At 42.7% G+C, this 27860-nt stretch overlaps 1 protein-coding gene across 4 annotated transcripts; it reads right to left on the bottom strand.

Annotated features, from left to right (window-relative positions):
- Positions 1–365: 365 nt before the first annotated feature.
- On the bottom strand, positions 366–26878 carry nsd1b (nuclear receptor binding SET domain protein 1b). 4 transcript variants are annotated; one of them, XM_071461248.1, is made up of 26 exons: positions 26781–26878; positions 26575–26676; positions 23675–24588; positions 20287–20425; positions 19270–19442; positions 15950–19046; positions 15555–15620; positions 14822–14934; positions 14420–14675; positions 13411–13511; positions 12940–12982; positions 12369–12628; positions 12041–12178; positions 10799–10922; positions 10196–10396; positions 9921–10100; positions 8724–8880; positions 7544–7749; positions 7288–7400; positions 6835–6981; positions 6402–6524; positions 6111–6227; positions 4979–5120; positions 4429–4535; positions 3981–4182; positions 366–3518 (listed from the first exon to the last, which is right to left on the bottom strand). In XM_071461248.1, exons 1-26 carry the CDS (start codon positions 26833–26835, stop codon positions 2752–2754), a joined length of 8043 nt encoding a protein of 2680 aa, XP_071317349.1. In that variant the 5' UTR covers positions 26836–26878; the 3' UTR covers positions 366–2751. The 4 variants fall into 4 exon arrangements, with proteins under 4 accessions (XP_071317349.1, XP_071317351.1, XP_071317352.1 ...); XM_071461250.1 differs by lacking the exon at positions 15555–15620; XM_071461251.1 differs by lacking the exons at positions 26575–26676; positions 26781–26878 and adding an exon at positions 25713–25875.
- Positions 26879–27860: the final 982 nt, after the last annotated feature.

The following is a 27860-nucleotide window of genomic DNA, read 5'->3' as shown; positions in this document are numbered from 1 at the left end:
TTTGATTATCAGCTAATAGAGATTTAACCTGGTTCCAGATCTCAAATAGGCCTGGTCTTATGAAACAATTAACCAGAGTTTGGCAAGGCAGATCATTTTCCATGGATCCCCCTCTGACTGGTTCCTGTGCCACCATTTAAGAAATCCAGAAATAAATAATGTGAAGTGAAACAGCTTCTCTATAACACAATAAAACTTGTGCTTATATTCCCTCTGATAACTTTGAATCCCTTTAATAATTTTGCACTGGGAGGAGCATAAAATATCTACTGTCATATTTTGACTACTACTGACATCGGCTTTCGTTCAGCAGTGGCACACGTTTGACAAACTGGTGAAAACTAGTTTTCAACACTTTGTAGCAGTTGACCATGAAGAAATAATATTTTGAGTTTATTTAGTCAAATGTGAGCAGGACGTTTTTCAGCTCAAGGTTTTCACAGGTCAATCCTTCACCTCGTCAGTGTTCAGCTGCAGGATGAAACTCGAGCTGCAGGCCCTGTGCTGGGAGCTCCTGAAAAAAAAAAAACACTGCCAACTTCTGATACATTTTAAAGGACATGGGTGATAAATAACTGCATTTGTACACACTATATCTTCCTGAAATGCAGAATTATGTAATTTAATTTAATTAATTTAAAGCCACATGACTAGGATTCGAAAATGTCTGACCATCATCAAAACACGTGAACAGATGCTACAATAGAAAAAAAAATAATTGTGACTTGAATTATAGAAATGTACAGATATATGTTTTCTATGTAGCTTAATGTTGGACCAACAAATGAAAAAAGGATGAGGCCAGCACAAAGTGCTTATTTCATAACTTCTTCTTCTTATATATTTATATAGCGGTTTACTGGTCAATGGTTGAGATCAAACAGGTCATAATTACACTGGAATGAAACATTGCTTGTTGGGCAACTGTAAAAAGGCATTAGTTGGGAAACTTGGCTCTCACAGGTGCCAAACCATTCCTTAAAAATATCTCCAAAGAAATACACTCTAAGGCATTGGCAGATAACACACAGACAATATTATAAGCTTGAAGACAGAGCGAAACGCACGTGGCAAGAACACAAACTGAAGTGCGAGCATCGTGACAGGAGTCGATCATTTTCATTTTCCAATCGATGACTTTTGTTTCAACTTAGTGAGAGAGTCAAGAACGAGGAGAAGGAGTGCTAACATCCCCACTTCCCCGTTATCATTTGTGCGTTACAGATTAATATATGAACAGCATACACACTTGAGCAAACTTAGTGCTATCTCTGCATCATGACCACCAGCAACCACGAGTGCAAGACTGAGTTTTCCGTTTGTGTTGCCCATTTATCAGTCTGTGCAGTCCAACCTGCCTCAGCCTGACTTATAGAGCTGCTAAATAACCTAGTAGCTTCTTTATCTTAGACAGTTTTAGTGTTCCATGATGTCATAAATACTTTCTTTATGTCTTTCCCAACCTGACATGAAGACTGGTCTCAGTCAAACACTTAATCCTTGTCAGTTTAGGATCCTTTTTTTTTTTTTTTTTTTTTTTTTTTGGCATGAAATGGTTAAGAGAGTATTTTTTCCATGTACTGGCTGTTAGCAGCTTCAGTCCAAAACCCCCATCACTATCATCTGGCACTTTCACTTTCTCATAGATGGTCCGATCTTGAACCACCTTCTAATGATCTGAGGCGTAAAGAAGAACAGGAGACGAAGGGGAGACTGGAGTGAATGGAAGTGCGTGTCAGGTTGTCCATCCTGGATGGAAGTGGATTCAGGTGGTTGTGGAAGGTGATTTTGACACGTGTCCAGTAAAATTATACAACACTGAACTAAGTCCACTGACCACACGGACAGATTTCAGTCCAGTAGCGGCTGCTTATATTTCATTTGAAGTGATGTTCATGTCTGAAAACACAACCTGGCTGAAACTGGTTTATTTACAGACAAATTCATAGTTTTTTCTGGTTCCCTTGTTACCACAGCCACCATCCAACTGCAGCAATGTAAACAGGATCACTTTTAAATTAATTCCAATGTAACCGGGTAGAAGTCCTTTACCAGACTGAGCGCCGCTGTGACTGTTGGTAATCCTTGTGTTCCAGGATTCATGGGCTGCAGAATTTAATCCCACCCTGACGAGAAGCCACAGTGTAGTCTTTTCTTGCACTAAACAGCAACACACCAGATACAATAATTGTCTCCAACTACATTAAGCTTTTGCAGGTCAACTCGCTGACATGTATGACACCTGAACTACTACTTAAAGAAGTGAAATTGGTCGAAATGTGAGAAAACAGGTACATCGGAGTGAAATATGTTTACAAACGCTAAGTTTCATGTAACAGTTCCAGATTATTTTCTTTGACAGATCTCCCATATGAAGGTGCAGCCAGTTTGTGCAAAGTCACTGTGTCATGAACTGTCTCTACAGCAAGTGTGTACCAGGGTCAGGGAGTGTGGAGCAATTAATACGACAAAACTACAAATCAATAAATCCTTAAATAATTTGTGAAACTGCTGCCAGTCTACACAGTATTTATTATGTTTATTTATTGATTTATGGATTTAGTTTTGTCCTAAAAATTCCTCTGTACATCCACCTGCACACTGGATACAAACAGTGACAGACTGGTCTACTGTAATGTGATTGGTTGATTGCCATTTGTTTCCCCGCTGCAGCGACTGTGATGTCTTGTTGCCTGACTGCTTGTTCTGCCTCCGTGTCCTGTGCCAGTATAAATAACAACCAACTGTATGTCACTCTTCTTCCTCTTCCTCCTCTTCCTCCTCCTCCTCCTCCTCCTCCTCCTCATCATCGTCGTCCTCCTCATCGTCGTCCTCCTCCTCCTCATCGTCCTCTTTGATCTCCAGGTATTCCAGCCCGACCTCCTCCATCACTGCCTCTCCATCCTCTTCGCGAGCATCTGATTTCTGCCTCCCCACCTCACCCTCTTCCACCAACTCCTCCTCCACTTCTGCCAGCAGTTCCTCCTCCTCCTCCTCCTCCTCCTCCTCCTCTTCTAAGACATCCCTCTCCTCCTCGTACGAAGAGATGGGCGAGTAGTGCGGGAGGTCGAACGCCTGTGGGCTGCTGGGAGCTTCAGAGCTGCTGGGGGGAGGTGAGGCTGCAGGAGCAGCAACAGGAATGGTGATTGGTACCGGGATGGAGAAAGCAGGAAATGACTCAGAAGTGCACATTCCAGCGCCGGCACTGGTCTCCTGGACCCTCTTGGCAGTCGGGTTCAGACTGGTGGTTGTGTTAGAAGCAGCAGCGGGGATGACGGCCATGCCCAGCCCAGAGGTCAGGGCTCTGGGTTCAGGTGTGTATTCTCGAATCTCCCCTGGTTCCAGTGGTTCAGGCCCACAGGGGTCGTGTTCACTGCAGGACAGCTTGCCATCCAGCTTGGAGATGAAGAGCAGTCCGTCACGGTGCTGGCAACAGTAAGAACTGGGACACATCTCACAGAAGGACGCCGCCTCTTTACCACATATGTCGCACTGGTGCCACGGACACTCCCATCGACCTACCATGAATATGCAGAGTTAAAAAGTTACAAACTTCTAGAATAATAATCATTCTATTATATTATTATTATTATTATTTCTATAACACAAATAATTAGAAAAATACAACTTAAAAGCAAAGAGTCATATCATTCTCAATAACAAAAGATAAATACAACAAATGAATACATATATCTTATTATAAATTATAAATAAATTAAAAAATATATCTTATTAATGTACATATTATCTTGTTAGTCACTTGTTTTCTTAGTTTAATGTGTCACATTTAATAAAATAGGACGTTTCACCCTTCTTTGTCCCTCACTGCTAAACATCCCAAAATGCCAAAAACAATTTAACTATTCTTTATCACATTTCCAAGGAAAACTCCTCTGACACAAAGGAAATGATACTGGACGTGTCCAGCACCACAGATTGTACCAACACAAACACCCATGTGCCCATGCCGAGCCACCGACCTGCAGGCCTCTTGGTGAGGTTGAGGCAGTCTGCGTGGTAAACTTTAGGACATCCAGGTCTCTTACAAGAAACCATCTGTCCTCCGTCTCCACAGCTGAAACACTCGTCCTCTCTTTCTTTGGTCACCACCACCTTTTTCTTCTTCTTGCCGTGGCCTCTCCTCTTCAGCTTCCGACCTTTGTCCTCAGATGGAGGGTTGTTCTGGTTGCAGAGGAGAGAAGTTGATCAACAGTGTTAAAACAAGAACACTAGTGGTGCTTTTATTGTGATTTCTTTTAGAAGACTCCTTAAGTAAAGCTGATTTTATGAGCCGACCTCAACACGCCTTCACCTTCTCCTTCAATAGCCGGGCAAGGAAAACCTCAACACAATTCTGCACTTCAAAATAACTTGCACCTAGATTAATTAAACATACCAGTAGTATTTACTTTACGTCACCACACTCACCTTTGGCCTGACGCCCAGGAAGCCACTGCAGTTCGGCGCTCCACATTTACAGACTGTCTTCCCGTTCCCTAAACACTCCAGGTTGTAGTTGAAGGTAAGCTCTGTGCCTGAACAGATACACAAACAACTGAAAGAGGCTGCAACTGTGGAAGATAAACACTTTATCTGACTAACTCAGGCTGCTGAAGCCTCGTAGTAAATTTGGCCAGGATAACAACAAATCAAAGAACTATTTTAATATTTCAAAATTTGTCAAAAAAAATTACATTCATTAAATATTCACACATAAAGTTCCATCATTTACTTGTTTACTCCATTGAACAGGTTTTTTTGTTTTGTTGCCCAAAGTGGATTTAACACTGTGGATCAAGGAAGGCTTCAGAGTTTTCACCTTTAACTTACAGTATCGAGTATCTTACATGTGATTTCATGGAAAGAGTACATGTTTAAAAACTGGACGCTCAAAATCTGATTCCAGGAGAAGTTATTTAACAAACCACCCGATCAAAGTGGTTGTTTGTTATTGTCAGCTGTAGATCAAGCGACATACCTGCAGCAACGTCGACAAGAGCAAACAGCCCCACCCGGGTGTCTCCGCTCACCGTCCACTTCTGGGTCTCACAGTTTGGCTGACAGCTGTGGTTCATGAAGCGAGCCTCGTTCCCTTTTGGCCCAGCATCAATGATCCGGTCCTAACACACAGACACACACACACAGACACACACACACACACACACACACACACACAGACACACAGGTGTCTCATAATCGCTAGACTCAGCATACAGTACACAGTACTACATATTCTTAACACAGTTAAGTGGCTCTATTTTTATGGTGCCTCTATGACCAGGTTTGGTATTTTTCCCTGACCTTCAAATTCACTTGGCCATCTGTCTGATAATTTAGTGCTCAGTGCAGCGCACAAGCAGCAAGCCTGGAAGTTTCATTAAATTGAGGCAGCGCAAGGAAAGCTGTAGCTGTAATTTGGCGGAGCACAGAATCACATCTGTTTCTAGAGAAAAATCACTCGGATGGCAAATTGGTGTTTCTGCGAATGAGGACAAACTGTGTCACAGCTATGAAATAATGCTTAACAATGTAACAACATTTTTTCTTGGGCATGTCTGTGCCTTTATTTACAAACAGCATGGAAATTACAGGAAACAAGGGAAAGAAAGATGTAACACAGACCAGACTTGAATCAGGGCCTTGAGGTTCATGGTCTGAATCTTGGCCCCAAAGCTAAGGGCTTGTGGTAAATACGCTGTGTGTAAATAAATATTTTAATGAAACACTTTCCAGCCAGTAGATGTGTTTAGATCAGGACCCAAGTGTGGTCCAAATTATATTCACTCTAACTGGGTAGAGTCTCTGTCACAGGTCTCGGATCTGTTCAGGTTGAATGCATTTTTGGATTGAGTCTAATAATCCTGGGATCAGGTTTGTTTATGTACGTTGTGTTCAGGTGAGAGTCCAAAAGACCTCTATTACCCACTTCAAACTACACACTGATAGTACATTTATCTTTAAACATGCATAAATAATTGTTTATTCATTTCTTGTTTCCTTCCTGCCAAAATAATGTCATCAAGTTTATAGTATTACTACAAACTGCAGTATGCACCTGGGACTCAGCTCAAAGCTTAAACACACACACACACTCTGGCTCGGAGCTGTACCTTATCCAGAGTTAACATGTAGAAGTTACAGATGTCGTTCTCCTGTGCGTGTCTGATCCTGGACCTGCACTCCTCCTCGTCAATCACCTCCCCAACGTACTCGCTCACAAACTGACCCTGGGAAAGCAACACAGGGAACATTCATTATTTAGCCGGATCCAGCTCACTGAACAGCAGCCACACCACCTCAGGGGACCTCTGCACCAGTTCATGTAGAGGAACTAGTGCCTGTATCAGCAGTCTATTGCAGTATTCTAGTGGCAATACTATTACTGACAGTATTGTATTTACCTTCTTGATGTCATGGACACAGCGGAGCCCCCAGCCTCGGGTCAGAGTCCTGAAGATCTCCACCTGGCTGTACTGACGCTTGGTGAACGCCTGGTTGAGGCACCGTTCACCCGCCGGGCAAACCTGCAAGTTCAGAGGGTCATTATCAAAATATATGAGTCATACATGATGACAGGGATATTTTACACCTGACTATATCAGAACACACTGTGCTCTCTATGTTGCAACAGCAAAGGAAGCTATTTCAGCCCACACTGTGCCATATTTTCATATATACAGTGGATCAAATGGAGTAGTCGTGAAAGTTTAATTCAGTCTTGATTTGTGAAAATACTGTCCACTGTCAACATGCTTTATAATGCGTTACCATGGAGCACTTATGATCGTGAAGTCTCTTTTACATTGTGTGAGTGTGATGGAGGCGTTTCTGTACCTGTGGGTGGCATTCGTACAGCAGCATGCGGTTGATGCATTCTGAGTCCATCCCACACGGGCTCTCGTCTGTCGCCTTACAGTTACAGCGCGGGATCTCTGATAGGTCGGCTGTAAAGATCTGAACCTTTCCTATTGGTCTATTCACCTGGATGGGTAAGGAAGGTGGAGCCAAACGTGAACTCTCCTCTGTACATCAGACTGAACACATTTAAGGCTTGTTACTGAGTCAGCGTCAAGTAAATGCTCAGTGGTGCTGGGGGGTGGGGGTATTCAGTAAAAGTAAAAATAAAAGTAAACTATGTTGACAATTTAACATCAATCAATGTCAATCAATTTAACATCTGTTCGGAACTCAAACAGATACCATGTCTTCACTTCTGTAGAAATCCTGCTTGCTGCAGCATTTTGGACTAAACAAAGACAAAGGTGGATCCCAAGTCTCCTCCCTGACCTTTATATGTTTGTAAGGAGGAGGCTTCCTGTCGTTCTTCCTGTCCTCTTGAAGCTGCCGAAGCTCCTTCTCTGCCTGCAGCTCTCGAAATCTCACAGCTGCCTCCTCCAGAGCTGAGGAGGGAGATCGATAGCCAGAGAGGTCAAGCCATCAAACCAAGTACAAATTGGAGACACAACAAGATAACATACAAAACACTGCATTATATACATATACAAAATTTTATCGAAGCCATTTTGCTGGACACACTGGATACCTTTCTTGTAGGTGGCATCGACACCTTTCCCCATCTTTTCTTTGCTGTTGGCGTCCACATCCATATAAGGAAAGACTCTGGCCTGATAGGTCCACAGGTAGTCGTTGGAGCCAAAGAAGTGAACAGGGAACTCCCCGACATCGTGCCTCATCCGCTGGATGTTCTCTGGGATCGTTTTGGGATGGCTGACTTCTGCTGGCCACCACCTTTATAGAGGTGTGGAAAACACAAATGAAACAGAACCTCACACCAATGGTAGAGTTTAATGAAACATGTCTGTTTATAGAACAGGATCCTGCATTGTCTCCCCCCGATTCGTGCCTGTTTCAAACATCTCATTATCCGTTTCACCCACATCTGTAACAAAATGGCAAATGCTGGATTCATTGGTGCATATGTTGCATGTTGTGTTGATTTTGTGTAATAATGAGAGAGGCTTTTGGTCTGATTTCATCAAGTAATCTCTTTGAGAAGTTTCTTGTTAAAATTTATAATTTGGTATGTAAAAACAATTAATGATTATTTTCATTACTGTTTACTGTGTATTATTTCTTCAATTAATTGATGAATCTCTTGAAATATAAAATATTGGAAAATATTGGAAAAATGCCCACCAGAATTTCCAAATGCCCCAGGTAATGTCCTCAGATGTCTCATTTTTTCAAAACCAATAGTAAACCATAAAATGTTTACTTTTAAGAAGCTGGAATCAGTTTAGTATTATAGTTCTTCTTAAAAATAACTGATAACAAAATAACAAACCGATGGTGAATAATTTTCTGTCAATTAACTGATTAATCAATTAATTACTAAAGCTCTATTGTAGGAATAACAACAAAAATAAGAGTCTACAGTCATGCTAGAGGCTCTGTAACAGCTGGGTGATAACATCTGCATGCTAACATGCTCACAATGAAAATGTACCTAGTTCACCTTCTTTGTTTTTGGCGCTATACAAATAAAATTGAATTGAATTGAATTAAAGCAGGAACTCTTAGTCGATTAGTTGATGGACAGAAAATTAATCAGCAACTATTCTGATATTCAATTAATTGTTAATGTTAGTTTTTGGGTAAAAACGCATAACATTCGATAGACATTTCAGGATCTCAAATGTGAATATTTGCTGCTTTTCTTGGTCTTACACATTTATCAAGAGTTTCTCCAGTTCGCCACTAACCTGTACCGCCCAACTTTCACCCAGAGGATGTCCTTGTAGCGAGGTTTCTTCCCAGCCTTGCAGTCGTTGCAGTACCAGCTGCCTTTAGGCATCTCAATGTTCAGACACTCCCGGTGGAAGGCAGCAGGACAGGACTCGCAGCACAGCAGACTTCCCCCTGGAGCACAGGAGGAGGAACAACTTTGTTTTAACTGTTTTGACTGTTTCAGGGTGTGTGTTTTGTCAGCAGATCATCAGATTCACAGAGTTTGTGTATGTGCATGTGAAGATTGGATAGCAAATTATTGGTGAGAGCTATATTAAGAGTACTACTGTTTGCTGTAACATTTATGAATATTTTAGCCTCCTTCAGCTAATTGTTTTTGTTTTATAGCACATTTTCTTTGTTTCAGTCAATCCTGCTCATCACCACATGACAGACCGATACTGTAAGTGACTAGTTGGTGAGGAAAGTTAAACATTTAGTGCCTAAAGATCCAGATATCATACTCATGCGGAGAGTAAATATTGGACTTATCACGTAGACAGAAATATGACTCCTGCTCATTTTATTTATGGATTTTAGGTTCCCAGACCTTCATCAGGTAAAATTCATACCAACAGTTTGCAGGATGTTTTGGATCTTTCACAGTAGGACTTAATGGTGTGCAAGGACTTTGTGAAAATTGTAATGAAAAAATCCAGGGTGTCTTCGCCTGGGTTTAGAAAATTTTTCTGAATTTGTGAGTGGGGCATGTTCAAGCTAAGACATTGGTGTTGCAGGGGAAGCTCTTGGTGAGTAAAGGAATTAAGTTTGATGCTGAACTTTCAACTACACTGGTAAGTAAACAGCTGTTAATGCTAATTTTGGCTATGCAGCAATAGCAAAAACATACATACAGCTCCTTTAAACTAAGGGACTGTAATTACCGTATTATCCATGGTGCACGCAAAACCTGTCTATTGGATGTTATTACTTAATTCTTTTCTATTTTTATGTAATAAATCTCACAAGTGAAGGGTGAAATAAAATAAAAAGTCAAATGATCACCCCCAGCTCTCAGAAAAAAGTCAGACTAGCCTCCCTTCAGCAAAATTACATAAGACTCCACCTTTTTCAACCCCTCATCACCCCCGATAATTTTGCCAAATTTTAACCTGATCTGGGGATTCTATAAATTTTGCCAAGTCCGGCTGAAATTACTCCTAAAGCCATACCCTCTGTGCAGACAAAGCACCAGCTGACGTTGACGTGTTCGTGATTCTTGACGCCGCGGCGGGCGGTGAAGTGGTTGGGACAGATGATGCTATTGTTGGAGAGGACAACACTGCCTGCTGCCATGCAGAGGTCTGTAGCGTGATAGGCCACTGGGCAGCGCACGCACCGTACCAGACGACCTACAGACAAAAACGAGAACAAATGGACAGTGAAGGCACAGACGGTGAAGAGAGTAAAGGTATTATTGGAACGTACTTAAGCATCCTCTGTTTACCTTTAGAAATGGAAACACTGTTGGGATTGGCGATGAAGCAGGTGAGGCAGACGTGGATTGAGCAGCGGAAGCCTCGGTTCACAGGCACAGTCGGGGCAAAGCTGGCGATACACTCCCCGTGGTAAAACTTCCCGCACACAGGGATCATGCAGCGCCGCACATCCTCACTGCGCTTTTTACATACAAAGCAAGTGTGGATGCCTGAGAGAAAAACAAACATAATGCAAGTAATTTAGTCATTGTAAGTATAAATCTTTAAACCTTATCAATGCATGTCAGCACCATCATTTAAGATTTTATCTTTATATGTTTTATTCATATTAGAGCACAAAGAAAGAAACAGAAATACAAAACACCGTTTATGATCCAAAAAACACTTTCTGGAATTCAAGAACTTTTTTTCAGTGTTAAAAATGGAAAATTAAAATGATATCATGATGTTTTACACATTATTACAACGATATTTTGGTCCCACTGACAATGGGCCTTGATACTGCAGCCTATGCCTAATGTATCTATTTATTTTATTTAGTTGGATTACTTTCTGCACTGCAAGGAATAAAGCTTTAACTGTAAAGCTGTAAAGCTTAGCCACAGACGAACCTGATTTGCATTCAGGACAGACAAACTTCCCTTTTGGCGCCTCGGCCAGGGAGATGCAGGGCAGGTGGAAGGCTCCACAGCACTGACCCTCACAGAGCAGCAGCTCCCCCGTCTTTTCACACACCTGAGATAAAAAAAAAACACAGCCTGCTTTAAAAGACATAGCATAATAAGAGTGATTCAAAGTAGCTGTGAAAGTGGTCTTGTGTGTTTGGGTTCCAGTTCCTCTAATCTGATAGGTTAAGTGTGGTATTAGCTTAGTTTGTACTCAGGGTGCAGTAAGCAACTCTGGAACCAAGCATCTACCAAACAAGTGAAGTCATTTAGCCAAGGCTAACAGTCCTGCTTGCTGAAGACTGTGACCAAATGACAAAAAGAAAGCAAATACTGCTGAATTTTCATCTTCCAACAGGACTCACTTTATCAAGAACCTTACAAGTGGGGTTATGCTGTGTTAAAACTCTTTTTTTATGAGAAACCTTTCTTTCTAACAACATCACTTCATCTTATATCGAGAAACTTAACACAAAATCACCACATCATCACAAAATCACCACACTGAGAGGACACTGTGTCCTACATCAGCTAGAAAATGACTGGTTTACATGGTTTGACTAGATATTATCTCATCCCTGCGATGTAATATGCTGTCATACCACAGAAATCAAATATGAAAAAATGAATCTGAAACACTGACCTGCTGGAAGAGTCTGTTCTTTTATCTAACCAGTGCAGTTTGACACAGGTCCTTCCTCAGGGTAGTTTAGTTCTGGTTCAACTCCATAGGTTGAATAAAGAGCCGACTCTTCAACTACATTAATTAGTTTTGCTAAATTTAGTTCTTTGTTAACTGAACACTTACAGTAGTTGTTTGAAGCAGTCACTGCATACTCTTTCCACTGAAATCCAGTACACAGCAACATCAGACCACAACTTCCCAACTGGAGCTGATTATGTATCAATTACATGCTGTGTGCTGAACGCCAAAGAGTCAGCCTACTGTTTGTTTGTAGCTGTACAAACAAACAGTATATAGGGTCCAGCTGTTCCAGAGGTTCTCATGAGGACTGAGTTAATTAGCAAAACCACAATCTCACAGCTGGATGAGCCTCTAAGATTAATTCCATCACTGCTACAATAAATCTTATCCTCCAGAAAATAAGACTAATACAAAGTTAAAACTTTTCTCAGAAAACTGAGAGCAAAGAGGACACAGCTTTCACATAAGTAAACTGGTCTCACCTGACATATGTTCTCCTTCATGGAGGCAGGGCCTCCTCTGTCCCCTATGATCTTCCTTGAGGGTAAGAGTGGGTCGTCGCACAGCGACAAGTCGTCCTTTATGGAGGAGAGGCTGTGAGCCGCGCTGGATGTGTCACCCTTAGGAGGAAAATGAAAAATTCACTGTAGCAATAAATCAGGTACCAAATTTATCAAGTGACTCAGAATAAGCAATCATGCTGGAAGTTAACCTCCTCCTCAGATACAGTAAATCCTTTTAATGTTACAGGGCTCGCATTCTCTATGAACAAGAGAAAAAAAGTCTGTGACAAAAGTAAATATGCCTGACCTCTGAGTCTGCTGTGTCCTTTTTGACCTCCTGGGCCTTACTGTCCTCTGGCTGAGGAGCTTCGACGTCTGTTGACGCTGTCTCCACCTGGCTGGATTCGGCTGGAGCTGGTGTGGGAGTGACGGGTGCAGGAGTGCTGGGAGTGAGACCGGCCTGAATGGAGGGCGTGGGCGTACCGGTGGAAACCTCTGGGGTATTCATTGTGGAGGTGGATGCTGTAAGATGCTTACTCTTTGATTTTAAAGATGGCAGCCCTGAATCTGGGTGATGTGAGAAAGATGTGTTACTGGTAATCACAGACAAGACAGAAAAAACCTAGAGAGGTTCATGAGATTCAAAATAACTACTTATATTTTTTATTAAGTCATAACACTGCAAGTAAATCTCCATCTAAAGCAATTTAATTCTGAGTCACGTTTTTCTTCAGCAAAGCAAATTTCTTGGTGGGACTGGTGGTAATTTTTTTCAAAAGGGCTTTTTTCTTTAATTTTCTCATGTTAGGACACATGATTTCAGTTTGCTTCATTTCAAAATATTGCGAAATATAACTGTTGTGAGATGACTTACTGACCTGATTGAGGAGCAGGATTTGAATTGTTCTTCAGTGTTTTGACCTGTGACAAAGAGAAACATTATCAAAAAACTATTCCTGTCAGAAACACATAATAGAGCATAGCATAGCATAGCATAGCATTGCATAGCATAGCATAATATAACATGGCACAGCACAACACAACACAACACAACACAGCACAGCACAGCACAGCACAGCACAGCACAGCACAGCACAGCATAGCATATTTCCATCTTTGCACCACCCTTCAGCTCTCCTGTGCCCACCTTGGGATGCACCTCTCACAGTTTGAAAACCTCAGATCTAATGCAATTTGAAGCTTTAAATGTTGAGGGACACAGGTTATAATAAACACCTCTCAACTGAATTCAACACAACACATAGCCTTGACAGAAACTGAACTGAACAAGCTTCGCACAGACAGGATTTATTGTAGAGCTACTGTACACACAACACAACATGTTGTACCTTTTTCTTGGGGCCTGTTGCAGCCTCTGCCTCCAGACAGTACTCCAGGATCTTCTGAGTGGGTTTCCTCTTCCGCTTCTTCTCCAGCAGAGGAGCGTTTCCTGTCAACCAAACGTCCCAGTCAGGTTAGCATTAAACAGAAAGAGGCTCATCCACATTTTCAAAACAGTATATTAAAGTGTTTATTCAGCAAGTCATGGCCAACAGCACAGTCCAGACTGGATAATCGAGCTGATTAGATTAGTCAAGCAACAGAAAATTCATCTGCAACTGTTCTGATAACTGATTAATCATTTTCATTTTTTGAAGCAAAACTTTCAAATATATGTTGGTTAAAGTCATATTGGATTATAAACTGAATATTTTTCTATTTTGGAATAAAAATATAAGCAATCTCAATACATACTTTTGGGCTTTGTAAATGATGGAGGGCACGTTGTATTCCAGCATTTTATACTGTTTTTTTTTTACATTTTTACATAAAATAAATATGTCGTATGTGGACTTGTGGATTTATATCAACTGTGTAGATCTCATCCACGTATGTTTTACTGTTGATGCTTTTTTCTGCTATGTTTCACGGATGTACCTACATGTAATGCACAGCACAAACGATCAGAGAGGGGGTGCTGAACTAAATGTGCTCTCAGGAGATGCACTCTAGTAGCTGCGTGCTGAGAATCGCTGATCTGAGATCAAATCCATGCCCAACAATAGGCATAACAGGCAGACAGAAAAACATGACAGCAGCCCATGAGCCATGATAAATAAAAATACCCTGCACTTGTCTTGATCAATCACGCCAAAGGTGTTGTTGACAGCAGATGTGATAGTAATGCTCACTGAGCACAGCAGAGCAGCGCACACACATTTCCTTATAATGGTTACACCCACACCCCCACCCCCACCCCCACCCCTACCCCCACCGTACACTCAAAATTTCGTTCCTTCCGGGGGAAGCTTTGAATGCAATTAAGTCAATAAGAAAGATAAACAAACACTGCCTCACTGTTGTCTTTGATGAGGCCTTCTGACAGCGAGGTCTCAGCTTCAGGAGGAGGGGTTAGTGTGTCGATGGAAAGCACAGCTGCATCTTGGGGAGGTGTGTTTTCAGTGCTTGGAATTTGTAGTTCAGAGGGCGTTGTTGCAGCGATTTCCTCAGGAGGTGGTGTCTGTATTTCAGGAAGTAAGTTCAAGGATGGGTGATCATGTGCGTTCTTGTCCAGTCCCGGGGGTTCAGACATAGAGGTAATGGGTTGAGCGGCCTGAGAAAACAAATGGCATGATTTCATTGTCGATCAGTGATACAAGTTTCACATGTAGTGATATTAGATGCACAATGCCAAGGCCAGTATTATGCATATATAACAACATGTAAGTTATAACAGATCTTACTTTGTATCATTTTTACCTTTCCAATCGACTGGAGAGGCTTTTTGGTTTTCTTCCTCGTGGAGAAAATCTGATCATACTCTTCAGTCCATTCAATCAGCCTCTTGCTTGGTTTTCTTATTCGCTTATGTGCTGAAAAAGATTTACAAGGACAGACACAAAAAGGAATCCTTTCATTTTTATATCAAGATGCATTTAAACTTTACAGTCTGCTGGCTATCGGTATATACCTATAGATTAGTCCTTTGTGCTTACTTCACTGTACAAACTGTAGAAAAGACTTGAGACTTTGAGTGAACTGCCTCAAACATGCTCAGCGTGAATACATCTATAAAGTCAAGTTCAAACTCACAAATGGTTATTAGGCCCTTGGTCTCTTAGTCTTTGTTCATCCTTGAAAGTTAATAGTGCAGTGAGGTGAATGTGCCTAATCTATCTATCTATCTATATCTATCTGCTATAATTAATCTAGTGAGAATGAGGTATTGGGTTGCACAGCACACTGTGTGCAAACATTTCTGTTATGGAAATCACTAGGTAACTGGTCAACACTGTTACACAGCAGATCGAAGCAACATTTACCATTTCTGAATGACATACAAAACCCATTACCAAGAAGAGCAAGAACATGCCAAAGCTTATCAGCTTCGCCTGATTGTAAGTGTTTACCTGCTACAGTGGAACAATCCACTCCCCTCTATACAGTAATCACACTGACAAAATATGGATTCATGCACTGCTTCTGCTCTTACTAATGTTGTGGCCGACTTTCATTTCTCTACAGCAGTCATTTCTGAGGACACTGACACTGTGGGCCCCTGAAAGACAATATTGAGACAACTGTCACACCAACCCCACCTCCACCTAACTCCTTGTAAACAGAACTAATCTGTGCACTGTTTTTAAGCCTACATTGTTTACATAAAGCCCAACTGTTGCTCACTTATATCATTCTCCTAATGAGTGACAGTGGTCCAGTTATGGTCCAATTGGATGAGCCGTTCTCCTTCATATTATCCCACTGGGCAGTATGCTGGACATTTACTGCAACTTTAACTTGAAAAGTTTGGTATTTAAGGCTGGTCTTTGTGCATGTTTGTGTAGAGCTGCAGGTCAGATTGTGTTTCACTATTTTGGGCATACTTACCTGTTGGAGCCTTGTCGCGTCCTCCAGCGCTGTGCATCAAGCTTGTGTTAGTCTCAGTGCAGTCTGCAACAAGGCCATTGAGCTGTTCAAGACATAGTGTCGTGTCGGACCCCTGCTGCTCCAAAGGCACCATGTTCTGTAGCTTCTTATTTACTTTGCTCCACCTCTCTTCCTCCTTCCGAACCACTCCTTCACCACTTCCAGCCTGCCTCTCCCAGCTGCTGGCCTGCATGCCCAACAAGGACTGGACTCTTGATGAGCAACCCACTCCTGATGAAGAGTCCACTGTTGGTAAGGATGGCATTCCTGGCGACGACTCCAGTCCTGGGAACCCAGGTCCAGACCTGGCAGGACGACAAGGCACTTTGCGATTGGCTTTCCTTTTCCCTCCAGTGCAGCTGCCCCTCCTGTTATAGGGCCTCTTCGTAATCTGACTTCTGCTGTCTTCACTGTGGGTGATGATGATTTTGTCTGAAGTTGAATTTGAATTGTTATTGACATCTCCAATTTGTTGATCTTGGCCTGTGGGTTTAACCTCCCCCGGCATCACTAAGGGCTCCTCCTTAACATGTGCACTTGGTGGCCCGATCTCCAGTTCTAAGGGGGCCCCTTCTCGCTCTCTAGTGTCATGCAAGTCCTTCAATATCATGAGAAAAGTGCTGAACTTGTAGTTTGTGTCTGGTTTGAAAGAGATGGGTTTACCATTGCCCTCATTTGTCAGGGACTGGAAGGATACCTGCTCCACGTTTTTAAAGGCATTCATAAAAGAAAATGGCGAGGAAGGTGAGGATGAGGAGCATACCTCAGAGGACTGATCTTCTTTCTTTGCCTTTACCTTAGAAGTAAGGGGTATGAAGTCCATCGGTGGAGTTGAGGAAATTGAGAGATCTTCATCTTCACTCTTGACATCAGCTTCAAAATCAGTTGAATCAGAAAACATCAAAGGGGGGCTGCTACAGCTAGAAAGCGTGTCACGATCATACTCACCATTGTTATTATAATGAGACTTAAGAGATTTTGTTTTAGTGCAAAAGTCTAGTTTCGTTTCTGGAGTCCAAGTGGAGTTACGTGCAGAGTGACACACAAGGTCCTCAGTTTTTTTTAAAGGATTCAAGGGTTCTTTCTCTTCAGCTTCCTTCTGGGCTTTTTTCTGCTTCTTCTTCTGCTCTGCCTCCTGCATGGCTTTAAGGGCTCTGGTCATTAGCCGACTGCTGGCTGGAAGATGGGCAGGCTGCTCATGTATGACTTCATGCACTTCAACTGCAACCTGCTTTGATTTGTGGACAACTTTCTTGGATTTGTCAGGAGACAGACCTTCGGAAACATTAGCATTCCTGGATACTGAATTCCCTTGCCGGTGAGAAGGCCGAATTGTGTTATTTGATGTACTAGTGACAGAAGGTGTTCTTTGCGCTGAACCGCCTAACTGGTCAGCAGGCGTGCTTGTTACATTGTCAGCAGGAGTCTTCTTACTTTCTGACTCGTCTGAGTGATTAGAGGATGTGGACGTCACATTGCTTGGACTTACATTGAAAACCGGTATCCTTTCTGCCTCTGGGCTACTTAACTCATCAGCAGAGACACTTGTCACATTGGAGGTCATGACAGTTTTGCCTTGTGATGATTCTGATGAGAGACAAAGCATACCGTTCCCACCACTTGCTTTTAACTTCACAACTGAAACCTTTATAGATTCTGAATTCTGATCTACGGAGACACCTGCCTTGCCATCCACCCAGTCTGATTGTTTAGAGGAATTTTTAGTCAAATTATTATCTGATGTCTTTTCTTTTTTTGTGCATCTAGTTTGGTCAGGTGGACTAATGGTTACACTGGACTTTAAGAACTTCCTACCTTTTATGTCCTTGCGAATTAATTTGACAAAGGGGAGCCTACACTTAGAGACCAGACTTGTTTGCTTTTCTAGAATTGCTAATGAGTCAGTAGTGTCAGCATTTAAACTGGACACTAGACTTTTTTTACTTTCTTTTTCCTCTGCTTGATCGGAAATCCTGTCAGTTACATGGACCTTTTTATTAGCTATCATGTCAGGATGTCTCTTTACACTTTCTGAAAACCTGGATTTGTCATTGAAACTAGCTTTCATGCTGGGATCTAAGGCCTTTTTAATATCTGAGCCACCAAACTGGTCAGACGTCAGGCCAATAACAGTGTCAGTTGCATTACTGAGTGTCTCTCTAAACTTTGAGTATTCACACTTGTCAGAGGGCACACCAGTCTCAACAGAGACTGGGGACTTCTGTCCTGACTGGTCAGCAAGACCTCCAGTTGAACCAAAAGGTCTATTGGCAACTGGTTTGTTTTTACACTTCAAATTTCCTAACTGCTCAGAAGGCAGATTTGCTTCAGCAGGCACCAGAGTCTTATGCTTGTCTGACAACCCTGAGTGGTCACTGGTCCCACTACTAGAGGAGACACTTGTAACCAGCATCTTTTTACTAACAACTGAGTTCTTTTTCTTACAGGACACCTTACTAAAGAGAGTGCGGTCTGGCATCGGACTAGTTGTTTTAGGTCGCCTGTCTTTGCCTGATTTACTGAACCAAAGACCACTCTGAATTTCGGGCTGCTTCTTCACCTCTTTGACAACTGTAACAGACAGCTGAGTCGAAACTAGCTTAGGCTGACGTTCAAGTGCTTTAGGACACAAAATCTTAGGGACTGAGTCAAGGTCAGAGTATGGACACTCTCCATTCTCTCTATCTGATTGGTCAGGGCTATTACGCAATGTCTTTTTAGAGTGTTTACTGTTCATGTCTTTTGATGATTTACTTGATTTCTTCTTGCCAGAAGATTTTCTTAAAGTGCTTGGCTTCTCCGGAGTTGTTATTGGGGATGAAATAAGGGGGGATGAAATGGATCCATTGGTCATGTGTGATGTCTCAGGCAGGGAGACAGGTGAAGTGGAGGGAGGAAAGGTTGGATGGGCCTTGTTCTCCCTCTCCAGCGTGGGACTCTCGTGGAAGGCATCATCTATGGATGAAGAAACAGAGGAAGCCATTTTGGGCCTCTCCGGGAGATTAGCTTCAGCTTCTGCCACACTAGATTTCCAGGAGTCCTGAAAACGCTTCGCAATCTGCAGGAAGGTAAAGAAAAACACTCATCAGTGTAAATGTATTTGTTTAAAGAATAATTTGTTCATGGCCCCTGTTGTAAATAAAGTTATATCCAAAAAGGTCTGTTTCAAAGAGTTAAAAGTTTATATTGGAGTATAAAACTGCTATCACCCAGCAATGATGATAATGTAACCCAGCATTTTATTAAGACGTGCATTAAGGCATTGATAAAATAGTAATTACAGTGTATTTGTAATTCTGCTCCCTTTGCTTGCCCCTCCGACGCAGTAGGGGGAGCTGTTCAAATTCAAAGCCTCCATGGAAAGTGTGAGTTGATTTTTCCTCCACCCAAACAAGCTCCACAGGCTCACCAAAGGTCCTGACATGGTAGAGCCGACAGGGCCGGTCACTGGGCTCTGAGACAACAACAAAACATCAGCCTCAATGTCATTAGACTAAGATTAAAGTCACATCAACCTACACAGGAAGTACACAAGTGCATCAACAAAGCACAGTTAAAATGCAAGAACACCAAACTCTCTGTAAAATTAAAGAATTTCAAACATCACATGTTGTTACATGACCAAAATATGAATCATTACCAAGGAAAAATGGGTGTTAAATGCATTTGTTCTTAAATGTATACATTCACCTGAACCTACTGAGTCATTAAAACAATCCCACAAGAGACATAAGTATTGGTGATCTACTCTAACTGTAGAAATCCACAAGTGCAAAGGAAAAACATTAAGTGGACAAACACTTTCAGAGTATGAAAGTATAATACAGTCCATATAAATGTCAGTGGACGCAAATGCTTAACTGAACTGCTCTCTATAACGTTGAATACTGGGAGATCCATTAGTTGAAAGAATGTGTTTTTTTGTGATATGTGCACTTTTATTCTAAATTACAATCTCATTTGGTAATGTTTTGAAAACATTTCTAGCACAATGCTTCTCTTCTCTGGGTAACTTCACCCAATAATGGCATATTCTAGGAAAATTGATCAGTTTGCAGAGTAATAATTATATATTTCTTAATATGTCTAAATTATGATCTCAAACAATGTTATTCAGCTTTTGGATGTGGTGTTAATCTTCATTCACTGATACGAGAGAGCCCTGCTATTACCATTTGAGGATGTCAATTATCTGCCGACCAAAGTAATCCACCGGGCATATCGCACAGTTAAAAGCAACCCATACACAATGCATTAGTTCGGGTAAAATAAGTAAGCCAACAATGTTTCAGGCCCACCTTTCACTCTGTGATAGTTTCCCTGTACAGGGTCAACGATAACCTCACAGGGCCACCACGGTCTTCGGCTGAACTTTGCCCAAATAATCTCACCCTCTAAAAACTTCACAGGCGGCAAAGGCTTTTTCTTCAGGCTGTTCTGCTGATGACAAGAAGACAATGAAGAACAAAAGTGCAATGAGACATCTGAAAACAAGACAAGTTTCTTATTTCCACCAACTGTGCCGCGCCAGAGCTCATCTAAACATGATTATGTCCATCGTGACCCATTGCATTTGGATGTGCATTTACTCTACTGTCAAAAGACATCAACACAGACATGATGCGTAATCCAAAATGTGATGGTTCAGTAATAATGATGTCTGCCTGTTTAATAAAACTGTGTTATTCAAAATCATCTTTATAATCATATTTTTGGCCTTGTTTGACCGTTCTAAGCCTCTGTGGATCTTTCTGTAAATTGTTGTGGCAGGAAGTGTGAACCCACTGTGATGTGTATGCCTGAAAACATCAAAGACGTTAGAGGAAGCAATACTGATTTATATGGCGAAGAGAAACTGAGCACAAAGGTCCACTTAATAGCTTTCTCCATTCAGTGCTGATTGTAGGTCGTGACATGCAGTTCAGAGATATTTAGCTACAGGCTCTGTGTTCAGATTCTCTTCATCACATACTGTGTGCTCAAAGGTCAAGAATGAGCATCCATGTCTTGGTATTGGTTTGCTTTTCATCAATAATTTTCAACTGACTGAAGAGTGGAAAAAACAAAGAGGAAGATGAAAGATAGGCAAAGTCAGAGGGTGAACTGAAGTTTGCTTAAAATCATCTGCTATAAGGTTCACTGGTTTTTATGTTCTGTTCATAGTGGGTCAGAGGTTTCAGTTTCTGAACAATGTTCTCAACAGACTTTTTTTCTGTGGTCTAAGAGTCACTACTCACAGCAGCAGGTCGAGTGGACCGGTGGGGGACACCAGCAGCCCTGAGTTATGACTGGTATGTAACAGAACTGACCAGAGGGCCAATGTTTGCTGGTGCTACGATGTAACCCTGACTGAAACATTTTAAAGGAATTGTTCAACATTTTGGGAAATTCACTTTATTGTAGAGAGTTACATTAATAAAAAAAAAATTGATACCACTCTCATATCTGTCTCTTAAAGGAGAAGAATGTCTGTTTTACACATTAGAGCCTGTTCACACGTCTTGTTGAGTATGACTGTATGCGTGAAAAAAAGTTGTATACCAGCACCTCTAAAGCTCAGTAACGAACACATTATATCTTGTTTGTCCAATCTGTACACAGAAAGACGAGAAAACGAGAAGCTGTGGTTTCACAGGGAGTAAAAAAAAACAAACAAACAACGGATTACAACAGAAAAGCATCCAGCTGAACTAACTAACTTAACAGGTTTTCTTGTGACCTTGCCATCATTGCCCATAATTTGAAAGAAAAACTGCTCATTGCTTCCTTGTTGCTCTACGTCCACATTTGAAAATTGGAGGGTTTTAGTGGCAGTGAATGACCTCTGTAAGGATCCTGTAGGCCTTTTCTCACAGCAGACATTTTGACAGTATGGGAAGCACATGTGTAAATAATAAAATCAGCGATGATATATTCTATTTAGCTGCTTCAGTTTCGAGCTTCTGGTATTGTGCACACTGGCTCACTGTCACACTCTCATGATTTACTGGAAGTGAACAATATCACTACATTGAAACTTGAATAAAACAGAGCTATTGTCAGCGTTATTAGTAACACCTCTGCTTTTCCTGCTATGACAAGTCAGAATATGTGCTATGTTCACGATGTGTACATTGCCCTATGACCTCAATGATTTGAATTGTCTGTGTTTAACTGCCATTCAGAGGTTTAGAGGTTGTTTTTCTTGGAGGAGGCAACAGATGCTGAAAACACTGATTCACATCAGTAAAACTAAAATGACTGTATCAGAGCAATGGGTGAGCTGCTGTCTTCTCTTTCTTTGGATCTAGTGTCACATCATGAGCAGTGTCAAAATGTAGTTACAAAGGTGTGTCTCCAAACAAGACAGAATAATAAAAAAAAAGGGGTAAACATGAGCAGAGCTTGCAACAATTAATACATGTTAAGATACAGTTCTTTATGTTCCAGTGGCGGAAAAGACATATTTGATGCTAGAGTATATTAAAGTAGGTCAGGGGTCAGTCTGACAACATGGACAAAATTGATTGATTGACTTTGATTAAAATGGTTATGTGTTGTTTGTTTTCATGTCCATGTGTTCACAACATATAATAAATATTTGTATATGAATAGACAGAGGACAGTGTACAGAAATAAAGAACCATGTGGATGGGACATTCTGAACCTTAGCAATGTTAGTAAATTCATACAATAACACAAAAAAAGGTCAAACTAATCTATTTTGTTACTCTTATTGTTCTTCTTCATCTTACTTCTACTTGTGGAATAAACATGCTTTAAGTTGTGGAACTGCAGTTCCCATAATGTAAATGTAAAAAAGAAGTATAATTTTGCCATGGATTCACTGACTTATGCTGCGGGCCACAACTTAAGCCCTGTTTTTTAAGCTTATATTTGTGTACTTTTTGGCAAACTGGCACCATTAAAAGAACGTTGAATTAGCTATTAGCAGTTCCAGATTGCAATGAACCCACAGATGTTCAGAAAACTCTCACTGTATTACTTTGATACTGAAGACAACTAAAAAACATGGTAATTCTCAGGTAAGTTCAAACTGATTATAAAAAAGTGTGTTGTTTGACTATGTTATGATTTGGTGTGTTAAGTGCAAATTTCACAAGGAGTTTTTAAGAGTTTTGAAGTACCTTATTTGTCTCCATGAGCTCTGTGTTACAGCCACTGCAGCAGCTGCAGCTGCTGACAGTGTAGGTAAGCAGGCCAAGTCAGCGCCCAGTCCACAATAACTAACCTCTGTTACTTATTGCAGATCTGTCCCTCCCTCCAATCCAGCCCCTACTCTCCTCACAGTTTGAAAACATCTGGAGTAGGTGAACGTTTTCCTTTGGCTCTTTGTAAAAACAAGACCAACGTGTTTATCAATGACGGAGCTAGGGTTGTGGAGTCATGTCTTGTCTGTATTTACAATGACCGATATTCTGTTATGAATAGCGAAGTGCGGTGAGGTGTTCCGAATCATACACAGGATTTGTGTGCTAAAAAGTTGTGATCCAGCACAATCACAAATATTCTGTGGCCAGGTGAATGTCAGTCACAATTCGACAGCGTCGTCTCTCTACAGCAGACAGAAAGCTGTATGCCTGTCTAATAGTGATGTTGATATTACTAAAAAAAAAAACAAAAAAAAAACCTGACAACCAGGTAATGTGTGCCAAGTTTACTCTGGGTAATAAGGGTAAAACTTGCCATTGGATGCCTTGAGGGACTATCCACAAACAGGAACAGATCGGTGTCGCTCTCCCACTCATCCTCTGAGCCATCCCAGTATCTCCTGCGCTGACCCGAGGACTGGGACCGGGTGACGACCTTGGCAGACGACAGGGTAGCATCCTTAGAGTCTGAATTTAATTCTCCAGGAGTGGACTGAAGAACATTCCCCGCCCTCTCAGGTTTGTCCTGCAAGCCTCCCATAGGTGTCTCTCGCACTTGATCATTGTCTTCATCCTCAAATAAAGAGGACTCAAAATGGAGGAAGCCGTTAGCAAAGGGGCTGTTGCTATCAAGGGAGAAGGCCGGGCTAGGTGGGCCTGAGAAACAGCCGTCTGTCTTTTTCTCTGAGGCGACAGGATCGCTCCGATTGGCTGCTGGCGCATCTCTCCTTCCAGTGTGGACCTCAGGTTGTTTTTGTCCAGCAGAAGAGTTTCCAAAGCTTTCCTCCCTGCTTGTATTCTGGGTGCCAGAATAACCCCTGCTGGTGCAATCAGCCCAGGAGGCTCTCTCCATCTCCTTCCTCCTCTCCTTCTTCTTATGCACCCCCCACTCCCAGCTCCTCTCTGGTTCCCTCACCGGCAGGACCAGGTCAGGCTGGCTCACCATGGTGGTGAGATGCTGCAGTCTCCTAAGAGGACTGTATGAGGAGGAAGAGGAGGAGGAGGAGGAAGAGGAGGAGGAGGAGTGGTCCCTTTGGGTGAACCCATAAACTGATGCATGCTTGAGGGAGGAGGTGGCAGCAGACATGGTTAGGCCAATCCTGTAGTCATGGTGTCTGGCGGAGCAAGAGTGGGTGGAGAGGTCACGGCCAGGGGTCAAAGGGCAGTTGGACTGATGAGTCTCCCTGCCAGGGCCTGCATAAGGCCCACTCATGCTGGCATGGTTCCTCCCTGAAACAAAAATGAAATGATCAGTATGGAACCTACATTCTTGGCGACAAAAAGCCATCCGTTTGGATGACTGTAAAACATAAACTTCATCGTTCTTCTTACACCAAACTTAAATATAATTCGCTTGGAATAATTCTTCCTCCAATTGCCTGTGGCACTCAGTTGTAATTATAAAATATTTTCTGTGATCCTCCTATAATATTCCTTTAAGAAATTACACTTAGCCATGATTTTGGCATGGCATGTTTCTCCAATCTGTCTTTCATTCAATACTATGTCATAACGTTGATGCAGCCTATCTAAAGTTAACCCAGGCAGCTGGTAATGAGATATTTTTAAAAGTGTCAGAAGAAAGGCACAGCTCAGACATCAGATCCGTAAACACAACACAATCTGCCGTCATATGATGTCAAAATAAAAGCGTAAACACACTCACTGACGACGAGCGGATCGACCTAATGTGACATTACAGGAGAGATTCTGCGCCAGCACCGCAGCCACAGTGAAAAAGCCTTTTAGGTTAAAAAAAAAAAAAAAAAAGATATCGCGATATGATGCAAAATGACATCAAGCCCGATAAGGTCAGCAGCCTGTAAACTCACACACAGACGTTCAGTATGTTCACACCATAAACACTGTTAAGATTGTTACAGCGCGTCATGTGAATAATAAAAAAATAATAAAAATAAATAAAAATAAAAATGAACCCGACGTGAAAAGCGCCGGCGCTGGATCCACGAGCTGGAATTAAAATGGACCCGTTCGTGCGCGTGCATGGGTCTAACGCGCGTGTGCGTGGGTGTGTGTATTTGTGTGTGTGTATATTTGTGTGTGTGTGTGTGTGTGTGTGTGTGTGTGAAGGTGTGTGCAGCTGTGTGTCTTGTGTCGCCCGTGGCTTGCAGTGGATCAATGACTGCAAGAGACAAGACACACAAACGACACACAAACATGCAACGACGACGACACACGGACGAGCCCACGCGCACGCACCGACTGGCACTCACGGACGCACAAGCGTACTTCTACAAGGCTCCCCTCCGACAGATGCAGGCTATGTGCATCAAACAACAGAAAAATCACGGAGAAAACGCCAAATGACACGGGGTCTGCCGGGAGAATCTTACCATTCCGGTGTCGCCCACCGCGGAACTGACCCTCACCCCGCTCATTTTGGCGTTTAAATGTGCCAATTTCCAATTTTTTGAAAGCGGATGAGGAGAGTCCCAGCGGCAATACTACTAGGCCTGGATCCTGTGAAACGTACTCACTCACTCACCCCCCCCACCACCACCACCTCCCTCCCTCCCTCCCTCCCCCCTCCTCCTCCTCCTCCTCTCTACATGCGCTAAAGCCTGGTCCAGCGGCCCCTGGAATAGAAATTCAGGCGTGTTGTGCTCCTCCAGCGACCCTCCCACTTTTACTTTGTGATCAACTACAACTTTACAATTCCCCGTTATTGGATCTCTGCTCTGTTGAATGGCTGTTTCCTGCCTGCACACTCTGCCTGCCCCTTGAAAATCAAGTCTCTCTCTCTCTCTCTCTGCTGTGCGCACTGCCAGTCGTCACCACTGCCTCCCTCCCCAGCCGGTCCACAGCATGGAGCAGAGAGGGGGCCGTAAATGTCTCATCAAGAGTTGGAAAAAAAATAATAATAATCTGAGCTGACAGCCCATAAAAACGCACCGGACCACCACACGGCAGCCCCCCCCCAAAAAAAAAAATCGCCCCGCCCCTCCCCTTAATTACAAGCATCAATTATTAAGCTAAACCAGGCTGCCATCACCAATGACATGTCACATGCCAAACTTGTGCCAACAACTGGCATCCTCCTCCTCCTCCTCCTCACCACCACCACCACCATCACCCCGACACGCACTTGGGCTGCACACATGCGCCTGGAGATGAGACGAAAGAATAAATAAATGAGCTGACACAAAAACGTCCAGCACCCCGTCAGAGAAGCAGTGAAATGGTGCTGCAGGCTACCCGGAAAAACAGATGAGTTTCCTTTCCTGAGACGAGTTGCTGTGTAGTCTCTGGCTGCACACCCGGTCCCTTCAAAATGGAGTCCTCCAGCCTTAGAGGAGGCTGGAAAAAAAAAAAAAAAAAAAAAAAAAACAGGCCACAAAGTGTTAATATATGCTCGATATAAAGTTCACCCAGCCACGGAGAAACTGAACCACAGAGCGCACCTCTCCTGTGCCGTGGAGGTGTTTCTGGAGGCTGGTGGAGTCTTGAATCACCCATGCCACGGCAAGAACATGTTCTTTAGTGCATGTTATGCCTCCCAAAGTCACTGTCAATGAGCGTTTCTGCCACGACAGGGGGACTGAGGCACAATCATCCTCTGTTGTGTGTGTGTGCGTGTGTGTCTGTGTGTGTGTGTGTGTGTGTGTGTCTGACAGCAAAAAACCACAACACTTGATGGAACTTAAAGCGTCGACCGTGCTGATTTGGCATCAGGTTTTATACACATCAGGAGAAAAATAAACGCTCAGGCTTTCCCCCCTTTTCTTTCAGGAACGAAGGGGTGAAGGCAACTGCAGCTCTCGGCCGCTGAGTCTGGGGCTGAGAGACGTGCGAGATCTCCTTGATTTGGTGGGTTTGATTTTTTATTTTTTTATTTTTATGGGCGAGGAAATGTCCAGGTCTGTAGATTTGGAGACGATGTGTCAGTGAGGACAGGCATGGCGGGCAGGGGCACGTCTAAGGTGTAAAAATACCTCCCCCCCCCACACACACACACACACACACTCTCCCACTCCACTCTTATCCAAGCGTCGAGCCGCGTTCATGATCGACGCGGCCGCAGCACAGTAAACCCCCCTCTCCTCTGGGAAACCCTGGAGAAATGTGACAATGGAGTGAAATAAAGGCTCGAGTGGGTCAATGTTGTGCCCGCAGAAAAAGACGAGTCTCTGCAGGTCAGTTGTGTGAAGTGTGGACTGTACGTTTTCTGTAGCCACACACGGTGGATATCAGCCCCTCTCTTTCCTCGGTGTATGCGTTTTTTTTGGTGTGTGTGTGTGTGTTTTGTTTTACTCAGTTGAGGCGGAAACACGGATGATTTGAAATGCGATTTGCCTTTCAGCCTCGATCTCTGCAGGAAGGGTTTGCTTTGGCAGAGAGAGAGAGACTTATGGAGACTCACAGGAGGGAGCGCCGGGCAGACAGGACGGGGCCTGCTGCGGGTTTGCGCAGCGCAGAACAGCGCCGCGGCTCGGCGGCAGCGCGCATCTCCCCGTGAACCGTCATCAGTCCCGTTAGCGAGG

Source organism: Trachinotus anak, unplaced genomic scaffold (genome assembly GCF_046630095.1).
Source record: "Trachinotus anak isolate AG129_WGS33_773 ecotype Australia unplaced genomic scaffold, CSIRO_AGI_Tana_v1 ptg000024l, whole genome shotgun sequence".
In the NCBI taxonomy this organism is placed as follows: Eukaryota; Metazoa; Chordata; class Actinopteri; order Carangiformes; family Carangidae; genus Trachinotus; species Trachinotus anak.
The sequence above is the reverse complement of the archived record's forward strand: the minus strand, read 5'-3'. Positions and strand labels throughout refer to the sequence as shown.